General features: G+C 53.4%; 1 protein-coding gene across 1 annotated transcript; it reads right to left on the bottom strand.

Annotated features, from left to right (window-relative positions):
• Nucleotides 1-310: 310 nt before the first annotated feature.
• LOC119095383 (leukocyte elastase inhibitor A) lies at nt 311-25,201 on the bottom strand. The gene is made up of 8 exons (XM_037218233.1): nt 25,094-25,201; nt 6,120-6,122; nt 5,905-5,907; nt 5,425-5,811; nt 5,233-5,345; nt 4,110-4,314; nt 1,292-1,432; nt 311-415 (listed from the first exon to the last, which is right to left on the bottom strand). The coding sequence occupies exons 1-8, from the start codon at nt 25,199-25,201 to the stop codon at nt 311-313; spliced, it is 1,065 nt and encodes a 354-aa protein (XP_037074128.1).
• Nucleotides 25,202-26,527: the final 1,326 nt, after the last annotated feature.

The following is a 26,527-nucleotide window of genomic DNA, read 5'->3' as shown; positions in this document are numbered from 1 at the left end:
TCTGGGTCGGTGGGGTGACTGTTGGCTGTTTTGTCTGAGTCGGTAGGGTGGCTGTTAGCTGTTTTGTCTGGGTCGGTAGGGTGACTGTTAGCTGTTTTGTCTGGGTCGGTAGGGTGACTGTTTGCGGTTTTGTCTGGGTCGGTAGGGTGACCGTTTGCGGTTTTGTCTGGGTCGGTAGGGTGGCTGTTAACTGTTTTGTCTGGGTCGGTAGGGTGACATTACTACGTCAAAGCGCGACCGCACGCCACACCAACAGACCACCACGGGTCGCCCCACCGCACCGGGACGCACTCGACTGCGGGCCGCGCGGTCAGTCGAGGATGGGCTCCGGGTGCACCACGCGGCCCATCAGCAGCACCATGGCCGAGTAGTAGTCCCAGACGAGGAACACGAACGGGTGGTCCACCTCGAAGTACTTGTCGGTGAGCGCGCGCCGGCGACCGTCCGTGGGAGACGGCCGGCCGGGCCCCGGCGACGGCGGGACCCCGCCGGACTCGTCCACCACCACACTGGCCCTGCCGACCCAGGCGGAGCATGGCTCAGTTAATTATTGTGTAACGTCAACACATATGCATCAAATACGCTCGGCTCCCAGTGTTCATTTGCCACAACAGTGTAGTAACAGAGTGACCCAAATGACTCCGAAGTGGGGCAGCACATGCCAGGCCAATTTGGGCCCCTCCTTGGTTGAGCTTAGTCGACTCAGTCACACAAACAAGCTCTTTTCCAACGGACGGCTTAGGAAGTGCAAGCACTCATCGCAAACCCATTATGGCTTTTAGTGCTGGCAGGGAAGTATTCCTACAGCCGTAGAAGTGCATTTCGAAATGGCTGAAGGACGTATCCAAAAGGTTAAATGTTATGCGGCGACATTCGCTAGCACATCATAAAATGAAGCTAACATTGCGCAGTAATGAAGCGTAAAACTGCCATCAGCCGACTTCCTACAATTTCAAATGAAAACAAGAACATTGTTATCGTGACATAGCAAGAAATAACCATAGTATAGGACGTAGAAAAGCTTCCATAGTTGCGCCATTATTCGCGAGCAACGTTAACGTGCGCGGTGGTCCGAAAGAAGGCTAGGAGTCTATCTATAAAGACGAATATATATATATATATATATATATAGATATATATATATATATATATATATATATATGTACATTATACAAGCTAGTTGAGATAGAAAAAGATCGCGACTGTCGGACACGGGGCCTTGTCGGCGTGCAGGCGCGTGCGTGAGTCCGCGGGGCGGGTCTCACGAGAAGAGCAGGTCGCTGAGGTGCACCCGGCCGTCAGCGTTGATGCCGGTCATGGCGGCCGTCCTCGGGTCGAACACGTGCGTCAGGCCCTGCGCCATCAGCACGCGCCGCAGGTGACCAGAGCAGGCCAGCCGGAAGCGTGGCAGCTTCACGTGCACCGTCTCGTCCTGCGGCACGGCCGCTCCGTCAGCTGGAGCCCTGTGTGATGGGGCAGGTCATGGCCGGCCCGGCAGCCACCAGGTCAATGTCAAAGTTCGTTGGTAGCCTGGCCGTGTGTGGCTAGTGAAGACCGCATGTCGCCCAGGGGCTGCTCTGCCGGGTGGACTGGGTGGACAGTCGCTCTCCCCGCTGTCAGACAGCATGAGAGAACCTTCAGCCTTCTGTCTGTACTGAAATACTGGGAAACCCCTCAAAAGACGTGATGGATATGACGAACGTGGTCGGCGCGCGGCGGTACGGCCATGAGCTGTGGTCATGGGTGGCAACGGCATACAGTGACAGAGGATAGGATCCAGTTATTGAAGGATTGGGTGCAGTCGGAAGTAATCGTATTGCGGTAAACTCCTATCATGATTAAGAGAAGGCCTTAATGATATTAGGATTTCAAGTGATTAAAAGCTAAGATAGTGCAGGAGGCCCACAAAAACCGAGAACAGGTAACGACTTAGACTGTAATCAGCTTAGTCATACAGAAAAGTTGGCCGGTTTAAAACCGTTATGCTACAGGAGATCCCCATTTGGATGGATAGAAGACACCATTGATTTCTAAAAGGACGTCATAAGCGACAGAAAGTATCAACCAGGTACTGATCTCATCAGATGGAAAGCCAAGAAGGGGTAGGAGATCGTGTCATGTCCGAGAGAGGGGGCCTGTCCTGTCCTTCAGAGCTCTTCTGCCCTGTCCCTGCCCTCATCGGGGGAGAGGGACAGGGACGTGAGGATCAGTATCTGAGGGATATTGCACGGCAGATCAAACCTAGTACCTAGACTCGCACCTAGTATTTGCAGCCGTCAGCCCTCATTATGCATTCCCTCGTCTTTCCCCTCCCAATCGTCGTCTTATTTTGGCGTTAATAGCCACCAGTGAGAGCAGATGCGTCCGTTAATAGCCACCAGTGAGAGCGGACGCACCGGCACGTAGAACAATGCAAAGTCATGTAGTAGTGTATTACTACAATGCACCGCTGTAATAATGCAATGTATTAATACAGTGCAATGCGATGGTTGGTATTATAGAGTGCGTTGGCCACTTAGAACGCAATACAATGCGATAATGCAAGCGTATGGATAGGACTTTATAAAACTATATGGATGCTAGTATTGCGCTCAAATTGTAGGCCTTGAGAGATTGGTCCACGTTAGAAAAGATTGAAGCAAGTATCAGATATGATAGAGAAATATGACGGAGAAATATGACAGTTGGAAAAGGCTCACTTGAAACTATAAACATAGTTTCAAGTGCTTAAGATTGCTTTATATAATACAATTTCACTGTTTCAGTACGCGCCTCAATACGTCATTCTTTGATAACGGCACAGAACGCTTTTATGACGTCAGAGTCGCAACCAGACTGGCCGTGTCAGGGCTGACTCACTGGTATTCAACTTACTGCAAGGTAGCTTGTTAATTTGTGCGCGCGTGACAAGCCTGACAATCGATCTGTGCCCAGGTTCTGGCCCTTTCCCATGGTGTCCTTGTATTTTTGTTCGTGATTTTGTGTTGTTTTTTTTACTTGCATTTGCATGCTTGGTTACGGCGCTATCCTTGACGTTATTTAATGCCCAATTTCAGGTCCGTCATAACTACATAGTAAGACTGCTCAATTGCTCGTATTATGTATCATAAAGCTACGCTTCGTGATCGAGACCTGAATTTCACCCGCTTAACTGGCTGAACGCTGACTTACGTTCAGAAATGCAGCGATTCGTGCTGACTTGACGAATGAGCCAATGGTGATATTTTTCTTGACCTTGAATACAGTTTTGCCGTTGAGGATGCGGAATACGTCCGATGTCTCCTTGGCGCAATGAACCTTTGGGTGTCCTCCAAATAGGTGGCGCGAAAAAGTCTGCACAGATTCGCGTGCGCCTAGCTCAGAAAAGAGAGAATTTAAAGCCTTAAAAAGAGCATAACTGAACTGCAGGGAATGATCTCGAAAATGGCTGTCAGTTCAAAACCGCATGCAAATGCGGAACAAACCATTAAGGACGCCTTGGTTGCGTTTCATATTCATTCGCAAAAATTTTACTTACCTTTATTTTGGAGAAGTTACAAACGGCTTTTCATACAAGCAAGTACAACGAACTTTATCATCTTCGACGTTTCTTGGAAGCATTTGTAGGCAAACCCAAAACTGTAATGCATTGAGGGCCACCTTCAACATGGACCTTCCCATTGCGTCGGAGGCTGATCGGCGATGCCCACATCTCTGCCAGTGCCCACCTTCCAAAAAGTTCGTATGGCGAGCTCATTATCGGGGGCTCACAGTGTAACGCGCCTCAAAATCGTAATCATTACGGCACTTTATGCCCGACGGATTGTAACGTACAAGGTGGCCGCTTACCCTTGTAAAGGCTCTCCATGCAGCGGAAGAAGGCGGCGGCGCCCTTGCTGCCGTCCTGCTCTCAGCGCGAGGCGCTGACATTGTACAGCCGTCGTGTCCTTAGCGTGGGGAGCATGGCACGCGAGGCGCCGGCCACCCTCAGCCCTCAGTCCTCATGTCCTCCACCCTCAGCGTGGAGGACATGGCGCGCGAGGCGCCGGCCACCCACAGCAGCCGCCCGCATCCTCAGCGTGGAGAGCATGGCGCGCGAGGTGCCGGCCACCCACAGCAGCCGCCCGTACCTTCAGCGTGGAGAGCATGGCGCGCAGGTTGTCCGTGGTCAGGTTGGTCTCGAGCCGGTGCAGACCGTCTTCCAGCGCGTCTGGCAGGAGGATGAAGATGGAGAGACGACGCTCCTGGAGCGGCAGTTCCAGCACGCGCGCCTCCAGGTCGTGACTGTAGCCGATCGGCAGCCGGAACCGTCCCGTCATCACGGGCACCTCCATCCTGCTGGCGCGGACGAGTCCGGTCACACCCCTCGGTCGCCACGCTGGCAGCTCCTCGCGGCTGCGGCTGTGCACCTGTTACAGACACCGTGAAATGGAGACTTTATTTAGTGCATTGGTTCATCTGCAATGTCCGGCTACGCAGCAGGCGACACGTTTGAACGCTTGACAAGGCCTGACGAACATGATCACGAAAGTGAAATGCGCAATTCCCTCTAGCGTTGGATGTACGGCTCTTGGACAAGCTCTATCGCATCAGGCCCCGGGGTGACTGGAAGCCACCTGAGTGAGCACGCGCGGCTACAGTGGGGTCGTGGTGGGGCCAACAGGCGATGGTACAACCGCTCACCATCACAGCCAGCAGCACCCCGTCATCACGCCCAAAGAACTCGAACACTGTGCCAAACATGCAGCCTGCAAGCACGCCGGAGTAGAAACGCAGCAATGGCTTCAGTTAAAGTTGGGATTGGACGGAGGCAAAGCACTGTAGTGTTGTAGCATTGTATTCTCTAAAATACGTCACTGAAAATCCGCTTGAAACACTTATGCCTGCTAAATAGCCCGCCTTCTACAGCCAAACCTAGTCCGGGTACTAGCAAGAAGCTGAGGCCCGCAATGAAGAGCAAAGTTTATGCCGACTATGGCAACCCTGTAATATTTAATTGTGCTTACGTTCTGTTCTACACTTGCTTTTTGTAATAACTGGCAACAAACGTGCTCCACAGCCAATTAAGCAGACATTTCACGTTTCGACTGGGAATGGTTCATGCCGTCAAAATTTATCGGCTCTGCATTGCTGAAAACTGATAGTGTAAGGCCAAACGATGACGGTAGCCCCATTGCATTGCTGAAAATGTATGTGCTAAAAAATCCATCATGTGTGTGCGTCTGTTCCTCATGCTCATGATGCTTACCTCACCTTTGAGAGCCTTCGTGGAAGAAAAGACCCTTGTCAAAGGTCATGGAGGCGTTGAACGGCTGCATCCACTGTCCATGGAAGTGGACCTTCGACATCATCAGCAGCACCGGTCGCTCGGGCAGCCGGGCGTCAGCGGGGCGTTGGATGGTCTTCGGTGCTGTTCAGTAGCCACTGGCGCAGCCCGAGCCTGACCTCTGGCTTGCCGAAGTCCACCGCGACCACTGTCCGCCGGTAGAACTCGTCCAGCGCGCGCGAGTAGAAGTCTGACACGTTCACGTCGTGCGCCAGCAGCAGCGCCATCTCCTCCAGGAAGCGATCCTCGTAGTAGGGGTGTCGCATCACCTGTGCCGCCTGCTGGAAGGCGCGCTGCACATGGGAGTAGCTGATGTTCTGGAAGTGCAGCACATCGCGTAGCTGCGCCGCCGATGGCGACTCGGCGCCGACGCCCAGGAACAGCATCGACAGCAGTGAGAACACTGAGTACGGCGAGACGAGCAAGTCCTGCTGTCGGCTGGCGGTGTCGTCGGCCAGCGCCGAATAGAGGCTGAGCGTGAAGTCGAAGTGGGCGCGCGACAACTGCTGCAGCAGGTCGGCGCCGGCACCAGGGGTCGCGACGCTGGCCAGCAGGAGGGCGGCGCCCGTCCCAAGCCAGCTGCAGCCGCGCATCCTCACCGCCTGCCGACAGCGGGTCGGTGCTCACACAGACAGTCCTCACCCCCTGCCGACGGCGGGTCGGTGCTCATACAGACAATCCTCGCCGCCTGCCGACAGCGGGTCGGTGCTCACACAGACAGTCCTCACCGCCTGCCGACAGCGGGTCGGTGCCCACACAGACAGTCCTCACCGTCTGCCGACAGCGTGTCGGTGCTCACACAGACAGTCCTCACCGCCTGCCGACAGCGGGTCGGTGCTCACACAGGCAGTCCTCACCGCTTGCCGACAGCGGGTCGGTGCTCACACAGGCAGTCCTCACCGCCTGCCGACAGCGGGGCCGACATGGTGACGATGGACACTGGACAGCGACACTGACAGGCGTCCACAGACAGCTACGTCGTCCTCAGCACATGGCGACATTGGACGCTGGACAGCGACACTGACAGGCGTCCACAGACAGCTACGTTGTCCTCAGCACAAGGTGACAATGGACACTGGACAGCGACACTGGCAGCCGTCCACACACTTGGCGAATCCTCGCCACTTAATGGTGCTATGCTCCTGATAGGTCGCCTCGAGAAGACGCATGATTGTTTTCATCTGGAGGCATCATAATTCAGCAAGCTTACGTATAGGTGGGGGCTAAATGAGTGTGAAATACATATACACACACACACACACACATACACACACACACACACACACATATATATATATATATATATATATATATATATATATATATATGTGTATATATATATATATATATATATCATCGCGAGTGACTTAGATATGCAGTCATGCCCAGCTTCAAAAGAGCTCGCTATTTGAAAAAGGAGTTTTGGAAAGATACGAACCACCACGAATAAATCCTATTGCGATCCTCCGCATGCCACTCTGGCCACTCTGGACCCGGTGAACTTCGATCGTTCGCTGCGGGCAGCGCCCTTCCCCACACGCCCGCACCCGGAACCGCCGGCGCCCCTGCCCACCCCTCCCTGTACACCTATCGTAAACAGACTGTCCCCGTCAGCAGACCATTAAATTGGAGGGCTGGGGTCTGCGTGCCCACAGCTGCGGGCGTAACTGTCTGTCGGCCTGAGCGCGGTGCCGCTGCAGCGGGCCGCGAGCGGCCGGGCCACCGGCGCTGTCCGCTCATGCTGCCCGGCGCCGCCCGCTCACACCGCCGGCGCCGCCCGCTCATGCTGCCGGCGCCGCCCGCTCACACCGCCGGCGCCGCCCGCTCACACCGCCGGCGCCGCCCGCTCACGCCGCTGGCGCCGCCCGCTCACACCGCCGGCGCCGCAGCTCACACCGCCGGCGCCGGCCCGCTCCACACCGCCGGCGCCGCCCGCTCACGCCGCTGGCGCCCGCCCGCTCACGCTGCTGGCGCCGCTCACTCACGCCGTCGGCGCCCGTCTGCTCACACCACCCCGCTCGGCCAGCAGCCAGAAGCGATCTGGCACGGGTGACTCTAATGGCTTCAGCAGCTTCACGCGTCCATGAAGACCGCAGCAGCGCCATCGGCCCTCCCCACCATTGTGATTGCTATTGCAGCCAGCCGTTGTAGCGGCGCGGTCTCACGGCTTGCCACTGAGCCCAGCCGCGGGCACTGCGAGCGCGCAGCCCTACTTTCAGAAGGCCCTTATATAGAAGGTTGATGTTCAGAAAACCTATTTCCGGAAGGCTTTTCTCCAGACAGCCTATGTTTTGAAGGTATACTTACAGAACGCCAACTTCCTTAAATTATATTCTTAAGAGACCCTTTTCAATAGGTCCAGTTTGAAAGGGCTTGTTTTTCAGGAACGTCTTCAAAAGACCTCTTCAGAAGGCTTACATTGAGGGATCCATTTTTGGAAAGGTCCTTGGGTCAAAGACATGCATTCATGAGGCCTTTCTCCACAGGGTCTATTTTCACGAAATATTCATTCAGAAAGCCTACAATCAGAAAAACCTAAAAGCCCAAAAAACTATACCCAAAAGTATGGTCAGAAGATTGTTCAAGTCTCTTGCTGCCAGGCATGTGGTATAAGGCCTACGTCCAGATACACTGTGTTTACACACAGAGGAAATGCTTTCACTGGGCTTGTGCTCAAGAAGCCTGCTTTCTTGACCCCTCTGATTAGAGGAGACCATCTGCGCAAAGGCTACGAGGTCAGAAGATGGCAGAAGCCGAGGTTTTTCAAGGCATGTACTACCATGTAAGGGCATGGGCGTAGTTTCAGAAGCCTGAGAGGATTAAATGGGGTGCGTCGCACCCGCCCCTCCCACCCCCCCCCCCCCCCCCCCCCATCCCTTAGGTGGACGAGTGCGGTGCGCCCCTAGGAAGCCTTCAGAGCATAGGCTTGTACAGGAGGCGTTCTGAACACAAGTCTCATGTGAGCAAGCTTATTAGACACATGGTTTCTGGGAGCGGGCCTTCTTAACACAAGTGCTGTGCAAACAGGCCTTCTGAACGTCGATCTCAGGAAAGTTAGCCTTCTGAACGTAGGTCTCTTGATTACAGGCCTTCGGAACGTAGGCCATCTGTAGGCCCTCATAAGCCTCGTGAAGGTAGGACGTTGTGGAAAAAGGCCTTACGATACGCAATTGAGCATCCAAGCGTATCGATCCCGATTATTTCGTCACGAGTCTAGTCACGCCGACACCAAATAATTACAAGTCTGGTCAAGTCTGTCAAGTCTTAAGCTATGAGGCTTAAGCGCCACCAGCTTGATAGCATGACAAGCAGCCGGCTCCATGGAGGTCTCTAATATAATCAATGACCGTCGATTGAGGTAATATGTTAGAGCCAAAACATGGTTATAGGGTTAGTAACCGATGCCAGCCACAGGTGTGGTCTGACAGATTCCCTGGGTTAGAGAAGTGTTCGTGACTGCCAGTGCGGTGATTTGATAAGAAATCTAAAGTCGCCTAACAAGCCGATCCGCCTAGCGAAATGGCGGATCCGGAATTCCATTGATATCATCGACGTAAGACGCACATCACTTCCATACAATCATTAGTTTCTCGCCACATCTTCAATGGCGTTTTAACAAGATTAGATGAATCGCAGCGTCTGAGCAGCAGTTCAGTGTTGTTGTTTTAAAGATTTCCGTTCAATGGCCTCATTCGGCTTCCTCGTCATTTTTGAGACCACAAGGTCATGTTGAGCCCGTCGGCGCGGGTGAAGTTCGTCATGCAATGTTGCACGGAAAACGTCCGTGGGCAAGATCAATGACAATGAGATAACGTAAGTAAAAGGCGCCTTGTACCTGTTGAACCGTTTACTGATGGACACATGAAACGGTCCGGATTTTGCCCACGGTACCGGTTTTCTCGAAGTCCCCCTGCACAGCTCAGCATTTATAGCTGAATTAGCCGCCCTGATGAGCCGCTGATAAACTCCCGGCTCATCACTATGGAAGCAACACTTTCCGTTTTATCTGTTTTTACCAACGTGAGTTGTATGTAATGTTTGCAAAACACTGCTTTTCTCAAATGCTTTTTGCATTAAACGGCATGAGCGCAAAGATGAGAGCTTGAAATACGCATATTAGGGGAACCATATGTAACAATAAACATCATCACATGGCTTATATAGATACTTACGACCCCATCCCACAATCAAAGCCTTCTAGCAAAGCCTTTTTGACAGAAGGTTTCGGTTGGCGAGGCCCTGGCGTCATTCCATGTCTTTTATTCCTCCCTTGTGGTGTTTAGAGCAGTGACTTTCCGAAGAGCACTTTGGCTCTGGAAACATTGTCCACTTGGACGTCCAGTTCGCCGCAAGGTCGTGTTATAAAGCGAGCATGTTACCAGCGACATAGTACGTCGTGTAGCGACGCACGTGTTCAAGCTTCCAAAAAGGACTTCTCGCTGAATGGCTTCCGTCGCCTGCTGTGCAAATCATCAATGTTCTTTTCTTCTGACGTCATTTCTACCCTTGAATATTGTCATAGGTATGCTGGATACCAATCACTATTACCATAGGTAATAGTATGCTCTGCCAACCACACTTCAGGTGAGCCCAAAGGCACACACGCGCGGTCAAGGGGTTTCGCTTTGAACCACATTTGCTCCCTTTTCATCATGAAAAGCTGCTGACAGGAAGTTAAAAATCGGCATCATATATTCTCATTGGGCTCTGCCTCGCCCTTAACTGTGAGGAAATTCCGTCTCCCTCCTGCAAGGTCATGATTGGAATTACCAGCAGGTAATTTTTATCGGCATTATGCCAAAAAAATGTGGCGATTAGAAGGGATCATCAGCATCAAATCTAGTTTCTCTCGAGACAGATCTCGAGCGGTCTCGAGAAGTCTACTCCGGCTACTCTAACACGTGTTGTGTAGAAAACGTTCATAAAGGGGATGCGTCTGGCACCCGACCTACGGTAGACGCATCTGGAAACCGCCCTCCGGCGGACGCATCTGGCACCCGACCTCCCGTAGACACATCTGGCATCCGATCTCCCGTAGACGCATCTGGAAACCGCCCTCCGGCGGACGCATCTGGCACCCGACCTCCCGTAGACACATCTGGCATCCGACCTCCGGTAGACACATCTGGCACCCGACCTCCCGTAGACACATCTGGCACCCGACCTCCGGTAAACGCATCTGGCACCCGACCTCCGGCAGGCACATCTGGCACCCGACCTCCCGTAGACACATCTGGCACCCGACCTCCGGTAGACACATCTGGCACCCGACCTCCGGTAGATGCATCTGGCACCCGACTTCCGGTAGACACATCTGGCATCCGACCTCCGGTAGACACATCTGGCACCCGACTTCCGGCGCATGCTCATCGAGGGAAGAGTCTCCAGATATGGTCAGTGGACGCAGCCAAGCGAGGGGCTGGAGGCCCGGGCCCCTCTCTAGGCCCGGATTTTTCGTTTTTCGGCATAGATGGCTTCCGACAGATAGTTGAAAATTGGCTCGACGCGTACTCACTGGGCTCTTGGACCCTCTTGTAAGAAAACCCTGTCTGCGCCCCTGAACACGCCCCCAGGGATTAACCTGACACCTAGCAACCGACCTAACTAGGGGCGTGGTCGGAAGGTCAGTACGTACCTGGCAACGGCGAGCGCACGTGACGAACGGCCGCTTAGCTGCATAACTAACATCGAACACAAGAACAGGGGCTATATCATCCCCCAACAGCACTAATGCAGTTCGCTCGGGTGCGGTCCGCCCTGCCAGGCGCCACCCCTACGGATTTGACCGTAGCGGGTCGGGCGCCCGACGTCGCCTGACACCGGACGCAGGTCAACTCCGTCCACGCCGGCCTGCCTCGCCCTGCGTCGGTCCGGTCCGGTCCGTCCACGGGCGCGGCCACAATGCTGTCTGACTGCTGTCCGGCGGCTGGCCGGCCGCCGCGCCTCGCGCTGGGACATTCTTCATAAACCACCCGATTAGCGGGCGCGCCTGCCGCTCACGGGCGCCGCTGCCTCCCACCACCCGCCGCGGCCTCGGCATGGTGCGGCAGGCGGCCGGCAGCGGCGCCCGCCGCCAGCGGGCAGGCCGTCAGAGCCGTCGGCGCCACCGCGTTGCCGGCATGTTCATGGCGGCCGCTCGACACCAGAGATAGCTGCTTAGCTTGGTGACTCTGGTCTAGGTGTGTCGTGTGTGTCCTGGTGATCCCAGTCCAGGTCGTCTCAGTCGGGCTGCACTTGTCATTCGACTCCAGTCCCGCTCCTCACTGCAGTCCACGTCCAACACCCAGGTGTGGTCGCCACTTCCCCCTCCTCACATTCGCTACTTGTGATGCGTCATTGTTGCGTAAGCAGATCACGGACCTTTACTACAGGGCTGTAGCATCGCACCACACCCGGTGCAAGGGATCACGCTCGACACAGACATAAACCAACATAACAGACACGACCATCACCGGCAGACACCATCATGACCAGACCGAATCATTGCCAACCGGTTGCATTCGCTATGACTTAGCGCAAGGGAAGCCACAAACACATCGACGTAAACACAATCCGCACCACCGACCGCCTCGACTTCCAGTACAGCATTCTCAAAAGACGGATGCTATTGTCCTCGGACGGATGCAGAGACCATGAGGATATCGCCCCGGCATTTGTAGCGTAATGAGGCAGGCAGGTGGCACAAAGCACAGGAGCGGAGCCAGGCACACCTGGTACATTTTTCCTGGTGCAATGACGTCAGAACATGAGGGTTTATCTCAGAAGGCGGCGGGACATGTCTTCCGCAGTGATCATGACGTAACGTGAAGCATTCCGGCCGTGATGAAGAACTGAGAGAAGCCACAGATGTCCCCAGACGACAACAGTCGGTACATTCCGTGGCTGATTTAGACTGCAGTGACCGGATCCAGGGTGGCATTGTAACAGATGGGCAAATGTGATTAACGGCGCACCCACAAAGCAAGGGGGAGCGACATCTCATCGATCTCGACCCATCGCCGTTCCAGATCTATAAGCTGGCGATTGGCAGGCGGCCGTGCAAGAAAAGCATCCAATGGAACGCAGCTGACGCAGTCAATTCTGCGGGCTCCGCTTGCACCGGTCCCATTGTGATCCTGACGCCGCCATCACAATCATTTGATGTGCCGTGACTACAGAGCGCAAATTAAGGTATCATCATCAATAAAATGACTGAATTAAGTCCAACGAAAGCCGCAACCGCTGGTCTGTACAACGGCCGGACAGACCAGTGCGAATCTGCCGACAACGGCGGCACCTCCCCAAAGGGTCCCACGATGCTCAGGGCCAGACGACTTCCAAGAAAAGCTGCATTCTCACGCTCGCGTGCCCAGCGGCCAAATCAACCGTTGCAATTTTAGGTTTTCCGTTTAACAGCTCGGTAAGGTAGCGACGAATAGCCGCTACGCTGTGCTACGAGCAATAAGCGTCATAATAAAAAACGAGCCGGTTGCAAACCGGGCGAGTCTCTCATGGCTGGTTACGAAAACATGTGTCAGTTCCGACTCGGGTCAAACATTTCAGCAGTAAATCAGCTTTTAGCTGATAATTTCGAACGTTTCCACAAGTTGCACACATATTGTTCAAGCAGCTTCATCATGAGCCTTCTACGCTGCCCTTCAGCAGCAAAAGGTAAGTCAGGCAGGCTTCCGCTGAGGTCCATCGGCCCAGTACATACCCCCCCCCCCCCCCCGCCCTCCCCACCGTGGTCCAGCGTTACCGACACAGGACAGTGTTTCCCGCTTAGGTCCAGTGATGCGAGACAATTGCAGCCAAACAGAAAAGCATTTCCCACCGTGGTCCAGTGGCGCGGCGCTTGAGTGGTGTCTGCCACCGTCGTCAATTCGTACGAGACAGTGGCGCCCGCCGTGGTCCAGGGAAAGGCTATGCCTCTCACTGTGGCTCGGCGATCTGGGACGATCCTATTCCACTGTGTTCCTGTGGTGGTGGGCGGCATCTCCCGCCGTCAGTCGATGGCATAGCGGTATCAGTAGCAGTGGCAGATAGCACGACAGCCGTCCCCCATGGCCCAGTGGGACAGAATAGCATCTGGCACCGTGTTCCAATGGTAAAGGACAGTATTTCCCAACAGGCACGGGCCGTTTTAAGGAATTGTGACTGACGGGCATTTGAACGACACGGCCGATCAAAAACATGGCTTCATATAAACTACCTTCAAACACCGAAATTTTGCCTCGGATATAGGCCACTTGCATTTTTGCGTTCGGACGAAAAACGATAAAACAGATGTAGCGAACTGACCGCGAATCATGATGGGAACCTAACGGGACTGTATCGCGGCTACGGCAGCTGTGACTGTGGGGAATAGCTCGCGGAATCTGACCGGGTATAGGAGTATTTCTCCGCACTTATCATGCTAAAAGAACTCCATCTGCGGTGGTGATACATTGTTAGAGCAGAGCTTCCGGCTTCAGTTGTGGTGCCGGACGCGGCAGTGCCGAGAGAGCACCAGCCCGGGCCCCCGGACTGGTCCGGGGTGCCGAGATCCGGTCCGGCCCGGCCTCCGGACTGGTCCCGGGTGTCGAGAGGGTACCGGCCCGGTCCCCGGACTGGTTCGAGGTGTCGGGAGGGTACTGGCCCGGCCCTCGGACTGGTCCGAGGTGTCGGGAGGGTGCTGGCCCGGCCCCCGGACTGGTCCGAGGTGTCGGGAGGGTGCTGGCCCGGCCCCCGGACTGGTCCGAGGTGTCGGGAGGGTGCTGGCCCGGCCCCCGGACTGGTCCAAGTGTCGGGAGGGTGCTGGCCCGGCCCCCGGACTGGTCCGAGGTGTCGGGAGGGTGCTGGCCCGGCCCCCGGACTGGTCCGAGGTGTCGGGAGGGTGCTGGCCCGGCCCCCGGACTGGTCCGAGGTGTCGGGAGGGTGCTGGCCCGGCCCCCGGACTGGTCCGAAGTGTCGGGAGGGTGCTGGCCCGGCCCCCGGACTGGTCCGAGGTGTCGGGAGGGTGCTGGCCCGGCCCCGGGACTGGGACAGGGTACTGCAAACAGGGCTGTCTCTGGGGCCTTTACCCCAGCTGACGGGCTATTGGTGGCGGTGTCGGGTAGACAGGGTGGAAGCAGAAGATTGCATGCCATTTATGGAATGGATTTGCCCCTTACAAATTAAAGACTGGCCGACGCAGGGTGGCCAACATTTTTTCAGACACCCCTACCAACATAACAGGCATTTAGTGACAGTCATGATCCTCGTTCGTGCTCTTGCCTGGAGAAATGTGCCCCCAGGGCCCAGACCGACAAAGAACGGATTGTATGATATCCTTGGTCCCTGACCGAAGCAGAAATCCTCATCGTCCCAGGCGATGAGATGGGCGCAGGAGGCCTGACATTTGGGTGTGGGGCCTCACGTGCCGAAGTCGGTCAGATCCCCGGCCGGCATTTGGGACCCTCCAATCGGGCCCCGGACCGATGATCCTCAGTGCTCCGGAGGACATATCGGGAGCTTAGGGGGCGTGTAGTCCCTGTGCTCCCCCGCCTGCGCTCTAACCCTTCACCGATTTCATCCTTCCCGGACGAAATCCTGGTTGCGCCATTGCCGGGGGCCCAGTGTACATGGAGGCTTATTAGAAGCCAGGGCCCCTTCGGTTGCTCAAGGTCAGTTGGGACCTCTGGCTTTGAAATGGCCCATGGATACATCAAGGGTCCCTGACCCTCTTCAGATTACCCTGTCCATATCCCGATGGCCTTTGGGCCTGACCGAGTACTTTGGTATATTTGATACATGGTCAGAAGATGGCCATGCATAAAAAGCGGTCAGGGCCTTTGACCAGGACGAGAAATCTTCCCCGAGCTAATTGCGTCTTCTGGACCTACGATGGGCCCTTTCCAAACATATGGCCTTATAAAGGGCCCCTTAATAGGGTTCTTCATGAGCCTACGGTGGGCCTCTTACTGATCAGGGATTGGTCATTTTCAAGCCAAGACTTGCGTCGTCGTTTCCCGTCGTGCAATGGTCCCTTTCTAGAGCTGTGACGGGCCCTTCTTTACTCTAATGTGCGAGAAGAGGCCATCATAGGCTCAGGAAGGAGCCCTCGATCTAGAAAGGGCCCATCGTAGATTCAGATACGGCCCTTTTCAAGCCATGACAGGACTTAACAAACCTGAGACAGGCCTTCCCGGGCCTAAGGTGATTACTGCCCCAGTTTAGTATGGGACCTAACGGAATTGAGAAGCCCTCTCTTAGTCTATAATGGACACTTCCCAAACATAGGGGCCTTGCTGAGCCTTCCATGGCCCCTTCCGGGCCTGAGACGGTCTTTTTCTGGGCCTACGATGGTCTCTTTCCAGATTAGAGGTAAACCCTTCACAGGCCTGGAAGGTGAAATGGGCCTTTCCACACCTGAGATGCTAACTTAAGCAGTTTAAAATTGGTCACCACCTGACTTGAAATGATACGTGTTGTTTCTGAACATGTGATAGACTCTTCCCAGACCTACGAGGGCCATCTCTGAGCTTGACATGGGCCCTTTCCAGCCATGAGACTGGTTCTTTCTTAGTTTATGATGGGCCTTTCCTGATCAGGGACGGCCCTTTCCGGACCGCAAAAAGGGAAATGGGCCTTTCCCGTGTCTGAAACAAATATGGATGATTTCTTGTTTTGAAATGGGCCTTTTCCAGCCCAAGACAGGCCAACAGGCCACTTCCAAACACTACAAGATTTAATTCTGAGCTCAAGATTTTCAAACCAAATGCAGAGGAACCGAGACGGGTCCTCTGCATTTGTTTCGGTGATGCGATATTTGAGGGCCCTTCTGGACTTCCAGAAATCGTCGGACAGGGAGGAGGCAAAAGCTAGGTTTGCTTCCGCCGTGAAAAGATGGGGGAGGGACACTTTGCTCTGCCGTCCCTTGTAAAAGCCACCACTGCTCTCGTCTATTCATTCTCAAAAGTAATGCATGGTTCCTCAGATCATGTCGGCAACTGACACACTTAAAATCAGACCGTAAAACACGGCCATGCAAACAACAATATGTGTTTTTCATTTGAAAGCGTACGCTACCGCTTTGGCTTGGCGAAAACAGATGGTACTGCAGCCACTCAGAATACACCATGGACATCAAACAACGAGACCTATGCATTCAAAAAAGTAAATCACACTACCTCATGTCAGTTTCTCTGACCCGTCCATCGCTTGGTTTGTCAGCGTCATGATTATTGTCTGTGTGGTATTTGCAACATTGTTTCATGTAGATAATTCGAAGGTTTAATTCATTTGCATTTTTAGTGCTGGTGTGTGGTCAGGAATAATTAATTCTTCCTAGATGTTGAGTTTCCTCTTTTCATGCGCTGATGAACAATCTACAGCCAGAACGACTTACCTCCCTTCGTTACAGCACTGTACAGGAAGAGGTCGGGGGAGTGTTTCGTAACAACCATACGCACGGGAATATGGCACACTGGAGGAGGGAGCAGGAGGGGTGGCTTGTTCCCCCCCCTCCCCCACACACACCCTTTTAGACGGAAAGGTGGCGCCCTCACCCCAAATTTGATGTAAATCATCTAACATTTTCCACATTCAAAATCGATATCAATTTCTGGACAGAATGTTTCAGAAACATGGAGGCTGGTTGGAGTTCCGTTTCATCAAACTGAGGATAACTTTCAGAAGTTTTTGTTCCCTTCGCTTACCTAAGAATCGCTTTTCGGTGAGAAGAAGACACATTTTCAGTTTGGTGGAAGTTCGCTGCTTTGCGCGCACCCGTCAAAATGACACATTGCCGTCGAGGAACAAACTTCGCGTTATTTTGTTTATTATTCTTCACCGTCATGCACAGCACAATCACCACATTAGCGGGACGAGTACAGGTGCATGTATCTGCCACTGCCACTGACACAAGGGCTGATCCAGAATTTTGTCAAGAGGTGACCACTCGACATGGGTTCGTCAAGCCGGCGGCAGATCCAGATTCATATCCAGACAGATATTGGCGCCTTTGACAGGCCACGGGTCTCGTAGCAGGTCTTGGCGGGCCAGTTTTTGTGCTCATCGTACTGAGAAGATCAATATCTATCTCTCACACGAGTTTTTTTTCGCGAAAATCGAAAGGGTCTGTTCTGAATGCCATGACCTTACAGCTGCAGGTACAACTCCGCTGATCGGTTCATCAGTGATAGAAGCATAGGACCGAAGGGAAATTGCGCACCGGTCCTAGTTTTTGTGCTCGATGCGGTCAGGAAACCACGTCACATCGGTGTACAGGTTTTCAGGTACACTGAATGTTCGTTGCCGTACAATATCGATCTGAATATGAGTCTGGGTGTTTTGGCAACTTGATGAATGCATTAGAAGTGGTAAGATAACCTCGCATTTGGTCCTCCCCCCAAAAAGTTCTGGATTTAGGTCATAGTATTCTACGTTTTTGGTCCCTAATATTTTATACGGTGAAGGTTTCTTAGCGGGTACAGCACTCGACGGCTATTCACGGCATGTAGATACCTGAAACGCGCTCAATCTTGTCTATCAGCTAGGGTATGTGGTGAAATAAGTTAAATTATTCTACTAACTACCACCAAACTCCGGGACAAAATTGCCGCACGCAACGGAAAAGTTTTGTGCGGCAAAACCGCAAAAATGTGTCTACGTTACTGAGCTTATCTATAATAAATCGCTCAAAATAAAGGCGATGACTACCACACAAATTACAAATCGTGACCACCCAAGTGACATCGAGTGACGCGAATATTGATATGTTTGCAGAGGTAGTTGAAAGTGGCCAGGGCAGATCTAGCCTGGGGTTTTTTTTTTTGGGGGGGGGGGGGCAACCGTTCGTCGCCAGCTGGCTGGTGTGGGATCCGAGGTCCAGCGAATGGTGCCTCTCGTGAGCACCTAGTAGGGACACCATTCAAGCACCAAAATGCTTTTGAATCCTAAACGGAACTTAAAACAAAACAGTTAAAACATACGGTAAGTAGATCGAAACTTTTATGAAGTTCTGGTAATGTTTTAGGGGGCCAAAACATACTCTGAGCTTTTTTTGGCGGCCATTGCCCCGTGCTCCCCCCCCCCCCTCCCCAGGATCCGCCTATGAAAGTGGCGAAGGCGGTTAAAATTTGAGGCTTGAATCAGCACTCATCAATCAACCGATCTGATGTCATTGTGATCTGATCCGACATCAATCTGATGTCAATTACCAGTTTGGTAACAACTGTCCTTTATCTTCTGGCAATGAAGCCTAAAACAAATCTCTGGAATACAAGAAAATGTTTGGCGCATGTGTCGTTTCCATGGCGGTTAGCAAGTACCGATGGCATAATTGTCCAGGCTATCGTTTTCGTTTGGTGTGTTAGTATGTTCACAACGTTTTGGCTCGTCAATTCTCTGGTATCTTCAAGTGCTGCTGAGTGCTGAGAAGGGCCGCCAGCAGTCGAATTTTAGCCATTAAGCGTCACAACCAAATTTGTCTCCTTCGAATTGCTGGAGTTTGAGCTGGGGTCTTCTGATTACAAGACCAGCTTTCAGCCTGTGAGAAAGCCAAGTAGGGCTTGCGAAACGTAATACATACATTGTCACAACAGACGTGGCCAAAAGGCCCGACAATTTTCCCGTCAGCAACATTAATAAGTGGTCTTATTCCGTAAAACAACAATAAGCAAGTATTGTGTTGCGTGTTTTGACTACACTGAAGGATTACGAAATTTCTTAAAACGCGAACTAGGTTACGAATGTAACTTAAGCCATACAAAAATGATATGGCTGTCACTGTACATTAAAAATACCACGCTGTTGGCGCGGAGACGTACCATGCAAACAACGTGATGAAGTAACGATCGAGAGGAGGCCCCGGTTATGAAAGCAGCGGTGTGGTCGGGAGTGGACCTGATGCAGGTAAACCGCATCATGAATGAGGAGAGGCCCCAATAATGTAAAGGACCTCAAATGATCGACGGCCAGGGTACGGCAGGAGGTCCATGGAATCACTAACAGGCTGCTCGAGGCCCGTGCAGCAGACTGGTTAGTCGTATGGGTGAACTGGGTGGTTTCGGACCGCTCTTTGATAGGAGGCCCGCTCCGACTAACGGGAGGCCCTCTAATTTTCAGGGAGACTCTGTCATGAACAAAGCCTATTTACATAAGCATTGTCTATTTCATTATTGGACTCTGGAGACCCCAGTGAGGTGAGCATCTCGAATGACGGAGCCCCGAGGGGCGGCAGGACACTCTGTCATGGTCGAGAGAGGGCCCCCGCCGACTGCGCTGTGCACATGCTGGATGATTGAGATATGTGGTACGCCCGGCGACCTCCTAAGACCTAAGTTAGGACCTAAGACCTAAGACCTAAGTTAGGTCATGACGGGTATTGTCATGGTGGGAGGTCCCTTTCAGACGAGTAGGAGACCTTCCATATTTAGAAGCCTCTGTCGCGGATGAGCGGGCGCCCACACCGCTCGAGAGGAAGTCCCAGTAAGTCAAGGATCAGTACCGCGGACGTAATGGATGACTGCAAGCATTGGGCGCAAGCCTTGTTCTGATATTGTGGGATATGACACGTGTTTTCTTTAGCTCCCACAACCATCTTCAATGGTCGGGTCACCTTGGCTTGCGGCGAGTGACAGATGACTCTCAGCACAACAAATCATGAATTGTCGGCATTACCAGGCATATATATGCGTAACTATGCACGCCACCACAAAGCAGTTGTATGCGCAAGCGAGACCGCAATGAAATGAACGCCCCTTTCGCCTCAGCAGGCCCCTTCATGTTGGAGACCTCACCACGAGCACTGCCCGTCCTCCAAAGAAGGCGAGATGGGCCTGCCAGCGCTGCGCTGACTCGTGGCCAGGCTGGCGCACACGTGGATGAATAGAGCGGTACGTGGTGAATAGGATGACTCTTGGGTAAATAGAGCGATAGATGGGTGCGGCTGGGCTGATTGACGGGCGGGCCAGCAGGAGCCGACACTGCCGGACGGCCGGATAAGGACAAACGAAAGAAAACCAATGGGTTTATGGAGGACATGCGGCCCGATGCCAGGATGAATGAATAGGGGCACAGACACCGAGAGACAGACTGAGCAGTCTTGCATTTACTGAATGAATAGGAGTACAAACACCTGACAGACAGACTGAGCAGTCTTGCATTTACTGAATGAATAGGGGTACAAACACCGACAGACAGACTGAGCAGTCTTGCAGTTACTGAATGAATAGGGGGTACAAACACCGACAGACAGACTGAGCAGTCTTGCATTTACTGAATGAATAGGGAGTACAAACACCGACAGACAGACTGAGCAGTCTTGCATTTACTGAATGAATAGGGGTACAAACACCGACAGACAGACTAAGCAGTCTTGCAGTTACTGAATCCCTTTGAGCCAGGCACTCTGATCCAGCGGCGATAATGGATCCCGGCGCCAGACCCTGGGATGATAGGGAGACAGAGAGCAGAACCCGGCGCCTGACCCTTGGATGATAGAGAGACAGAGAGCAGATCCCGGCGCCAGACCCTTGGAAGATAGGGAGACAGAGACCAGATCCCGGCGCCAGACCCTTGGATGACTACGGGGACAGAAAGCAGATTCCAGCGCCAGACCCTTGGATGAAAGGGAGACAGAGAGCATTGCCTGGTTCCAGACCCTTGGATAATAGGGGACAGAAAGCAGATCCCGGCGCCTGACCCTCGAATGACAGGGAGACAGAGAGCAGATCCCAGTTCCAGACCCTTGGATGATAGGGGGACAAAAAGCAGATTCCAGCGCCAGACCTTTGAATGATAAAGAGACTGAAAGCAGCGTGTCCGACATCCGTGCGAGCGCTTTGAGGCCTTCCCGCCAGCTGATGTTTAGGCCAGTGGCTTCGGTCTGGCTTCGATGATGAAAGGTATCCTCCATGGCGCGCCTTGCAGCCGATGTTGTCTTCTAGCTCACGCGGTTGGATTGATACCAAATATAATGTCAGTTACAGTGCGTGACAAGTGCGATGAAAGGGCTATTGCTGGTCGCCTTAGCCTGGATGAACGGCAATTAGTGGCTAAAACTGTTCGGTCCTTGTCACTGCATCTGGTGCAATGATGAAATCTACTGCAAAAGTATGCCACCTATTAACGCGTGCCACAGGCACCAATGGTGCTTTAACCTTCTGAATATGTTTGGGGTGGCATTTAATTGCAGTCGATTACCAGCACTTCTCCAACGTGAGACATTACCAACTAAAACTGCACTGCAATATACCAAAGCTTATACCACCTGCCTTCTTCTCAGAAAACTAATGCATCTGAAATGCTCTGCGCTTCTTGAAATGTCAGTATTGCAATTTGTCAACTATCCGCTATGTAAATATACTTCAGCGTACGTGCGTGGATACGTCATATTAAACATCCTGAAATCGAGGACGGAGAACATCTTTGTAGACTCATAGCAGCGTATAAGTGTTCCGTGCCACACCCAGACACTACATCGTGTAGGTTGGCAGCAATAAAGCAAGCAATCATGCCATGATCCCACCGACTTTCCTGCTCGCCGTGCTGAAACCAGCTAAAAGAACCGTTCGTGGTAGATACGGCTCTGCAACTTTCAGAGCATTGCAACTTGTCAAATGCTAACGAAGCCTCCCCTGTCATTCGATTCACTCGTCGGTTGCATGCTGGGATTCTCACAGCAGCTGTTCATTTACTTGCAGCTTCAAATTTTATTCACACTGATAAACTGTGCGCGAATGGTATGCACGGGCAAAATGATTGAGCCCAATTAACATTTTAAAACACAAATCTCGATATCAGTCTCATACAGATGACGCAACGGACACGACCCGTGTCGTCCCACCTACCCGGGCCAACCCGGGCGCGACACCCACCTTTCCATGCGTTGGTGGGTGGGCAGCGGCGGCGGCGGCGGCGGCGGCGGGTGTACCCCGAGTGACGGCGGCGGCGGCGGCGGCGGCGGGCGGCGGGTGGACCCCGAGTGGCGGCGGCGGCGGCACACCTGGTCACCGGCTGCCGGCTGTCGGCTCCGTCGCCGCCGGCCCCGCCGCCTAGCGGCCGGGGACGCGCGCCGGACCAGGTGGCCGGCCGCTCCCGGTACCCGGCCGCCGCCGCCGCCGCTGCCGCCGCCGCCGCCGCCGCCGCCGCCGCCCGTCAACGAGTTCGGGTGAAAACCACAGTGGCGGGCTGTCCGCCTTGCGTAAACCGTCTATTCAACCCTGATTCGGCCCATTGCGGGTTGATAAACGTGAGAAAGAGCGGGAGTTCTGCGGATGGCGCCGCCCGAGATTTCGGCCGCCGGGCCGGCGCCGGCGGCGCGTCCGAGTGCTGCCGCCGGCCGCAGCGCGGCCGCTCGCCTGTCTGTCCGGCCGGCTGACCAGGTCACTGGCAGAGAAACGCTCCATCGCGCTGGGTCATTTGGTGACTTGTTCGTGACCGTTGTTGTCTATTAGTGGCGCCATGAAGAAACGAAAATGCGCGGAGGATAAAATTGGCCGAGAAAACGTCAGAAGCGGCTTGCCCCACATTTCAAGCAGCAAAAGCATGCTTTCAAATGTATAGCTTTCCCAGAACATGCTCTGCGCAGCAGTGTTCATCCTTATCGAGCGGCCATATGCCATGCAAACCAGCAACGCCATTTCGTTTCCTTTGTCGTCAGGTTGATCTGTTTTATTTCCGGGTTTTCGAACAATACCGAAGTGAGGTCCAAATCTTATCAAACAGACCATGCATTCTGATGGCATTGTTCTCCTTTGAGCAATGGTCGAGTGAACCTTAAACACACAACTTCGAATGGCCTTTCCTGAGCACACCAGACCAGTGCTCAAGCATGACCAATATCATCCCAACATGCGCCACAGAGCACACCGATTTTGCTACAGCGATGTCCAAGAATCGGAAATCAAGCCATAACAAGTGGGTTGCCAGTTCGCAGTTAAGACCGCTCCTCCGTTCTGTGAGTGTCCTGCTCGTGACCGTGTCAGTGACCTCCACTGCTCGGCTTTGATGCCGTCAGCAGGGCACACGGGCTGGGAACCGGGCGCTCAGTGCTAGTAGTCATGCAGGAATACAGGCACTGCCATTCCCTCAGGGATTTAAGCATATATGCTGCCGCTAGACCAGACGCGGATTTATGCAGTCTCCGTCACTGGACAAGACGCACGGATGGACCAACTTCACTGCTGTTCCAGACATCCAGCGGTAGTCTAGCCTTGCTACCGGGGTAGACAGCGGAGCGCTGACATGCTGACGTTTCCAACGCACGGCATACGATACATCATTGACTTTATCACCGGAGAATACGCACAAATACACACACAATACGCAGGCATGCTAATCATGTGACTGGACCAGACGTGCACGCACCCGCCGTAAGCCTCCCGCCGATGGACGAGACACACAGGTAAGCTGGCTCTGTCGATGGACCACATACACAGGTACACTAACCACGCCGCTGGGCGAACGTCACGACAAACAATCACGCCGGCTCTGTCACCGGACCTGACACAGGCATGCCGGCTTTGTCAAGAACCAAACACAGAGGCGTACAGTATGTGGCTACAACCACACAAAAGCATCTATGCAGCGAGACCAGAGGCTAAGGTGTACGTATATAATGATGCATGCTTTGTCGCTAACGTCGACGTAAAGATGGTTCCAGTTCGTTAATAGCCTATAGGCAAATGTCAACACCACTGTCGTTTGACTGGAAGCTCAGGTTCACAGGCTGTCATTAGATTAGACATTCATGTAAACTGGTTCATGCTCCGTAACGGTACACGTATCAGGTGCAGCGTCAGGCTCAGGCACGGTATCAGGCACAGACACGATATTGGGAATATGTATGGTATCAGGTACAGGTTAGGTACAGGTGCGGTACCAGGCACAGGTATGGTATTATATAGAGGTGTGGTATCGGTACAAGTATGGTATGGTATCAAGGTGTGGGTATGGTATCAAGTGCAGGTACATAATCATGTACGGTATGAGATACAGGTACAGCATCAGGTACAGGTACGTTATCAGATACGATATTAGGTGCGGATACGGTATGAGGTACAGCATCAGGTCCATGTACGGCATCGGGTGCTGGTTGATATCAGGTATATGGTATCAGGCACAGGCCCAGTATCAGGTATATAGAAGCAGGTGCAGGTTCCGTGTCAGGTGCACGGTATCAGGCTCTGTCCCGGTATAGAGGCCGGTGTGTATTGGTCCTATCGCTGGACTAGACACGCGGGCACACAGACACCGCCGCTGGAGTAGACACACAGCTGTATGTTGGCTATAACACTGGATCAGACACACCGGCGTACTTATTCCATCATTGAAGAAGACACAGAGCTCTGTCCATTTGACCCCACATCTGCGAACGGCCTCCGCACCTGCAGCACGCATACAGATGCTATGGCTCGGTCATTGGACTACGCGGCCGGTACGCGGACGTCGACCGGGAGAAAGGCCTTGGGATAGCTTACTCCATGCTCAAAATAACACTCAGAAATCCGGCCATGTTTCAGATTAACGGGAAAAAGGGGTTAGTTTAGTGGGTGTTGGACTCTAGTGGCGCCAATGCATACGTATTACGGTTATTTCGATGAAACAGCAGACACGTAGGCGCATAGACTCTATTGCTGAGCGCCAACGCGTCACACTGGCTCCTTCGACAGACAACACGAGCGCCAGTCTCGCTGGAAGTCACCCGGCCAGTCCCGCCGTCATGGAGTCAGGCGCACGAGCATTGGGGCCGTCCTTGGACCAGACACTTGGCCACTAACGCCGTCATTGGCCTAAGCATGCCTACACTGGTGCCTTAAATCTTCCCATAATTTTACGACGCACGGCAGCCGCCAGCGTCAGGCGCTGGTCGTCCGGACGTCGGCGCCGCGAGCCGACGGGCTCACCGCAGCGGCGAGACCGGATCACGACCAGCACGGCGCCCGCAGCCATGTCATTCCGTCATAAGTCAGGCAGCTGACCTGACGGACGTCTTCGCGCGTGGTAACGGCTGGTGGCAGTCTCGTCGGATCCGACATGTCGACATCAGCGGCGCACCCGAACCAAGTACGTCCGAAATGGCTGTGTAGCGCGCGGACATCTTTAAAACGGTCAAGTTTTTTTTTTCGTTTACAAGTTCAGTTTAAGTGTTATAACGCAATCAAAGCACAGTAATCATCACCCGCTGATGGTGCGTCTATGACCAGGAGCGGTGCCACATATTTTTAGGGGGAGGGGCAGAATTTGTCATGCGTTTTCCCAGAGAAAATGAATCCTGCCCGCAGAGGAACATCCTGGTGGTACTTACCAATGAGATTTCCTAGTTTGGGTAGGAAGAGAGCATATTTCTAAATAGGGCTCTGGACGTTTAGGTCATCTGATCCACACCAGCCCGTCTCTTAAACAGAGATGAGTCCGTTGATGAGGCAGCTCATTTCCATCCAGCATGCACTGCGCAACAACTAAGCAAATAAACAACGATAAAAACACGACACCGGTATTCCTGGTGTATGTAAGGCCAGGCTACCTTGTGTGCAAGAAAGTCATGTGTATGACCTGTAATATGTGCTAATTCCCTCGAAAAAGACATCGTTCATGTCAGTCCGGCATAAATCGTTATATGATGCAAACCCGTTGCCGGAGTATGTGCGGTGCGACCAAGAGAGAGAGAGAGAGAGAGAGAGAGAGAGAGAAGAGTAGAGAGAAGAGAGAGAGAGACGAGAGCGAGAGCGAGAGCGAGAGCGAGAGCGAGAGCGAGAGCGAGCGAGAGCGAGAGCGAGACGAGAGCGAGAGCGAGCGAGAGCGAGACGAGCGGAGCGAGAGCGAGAGCGAGAGCGAGAGCGAGAGCGAGAGCGAGAGCGAGAGCGAGAGCGAGAGCGAGAGCGAGAGCGAGAGCGAGAGCGAGGAGCGAGAGCGAGAGCGAGAGCGAAGCGAGAGCGAGAGCGAGAGCGAGAGCGAGAGCGAGAGCGAGAGCGAGAGCGAGAGCGAGAGCGAGAGCGAGAGCGAGAGCGAGAGCGAGAGAGAGCGAGAGCGAGAGCGAGAGCGAGAGCGAGAGCGAGAGCGAGAGCGAGAGCGAGAGCGAGAGAGAGAGAGAGAGAGAGAGAGAGAGAGAGAGAGAGAGAGAGAGAGAGAGAGAGAGAGAGAGAGAGAGAGAGAGAGAGAGAGAAGAGAGAGAGAGGAGAGAGAGAGAGAGAGAGAGAGAGAGAGAGAGAGAGAGAGAGAGAGAGAGAGAGAGAGAGAGAGAGAGAGAGAGAGAGAGAGAGAGATAGAGAGAGAGAG

Source organism: Pollicipes pollicipes, unplaced genomic scaffold (assembly GCF_011947565.3).
Source record: "Pollicipes pollicipes isolate AB1234 unplaced genomic scaffold, Ppol_2.1 Scaffold_1608;HRSCAF=1887_pilon_pilon_pilon, whole genome shotgun sequence".
NCBI lineage: Eukaryota > Metazoa > Arthropoda > Thecostraca > Pollicipedomorpha > Pollicipedidae > Pollicipes > Pollicipes pollicipes.
This window is presented reverse-complemented; position numbering and strand designations above follow the sequence as displayed.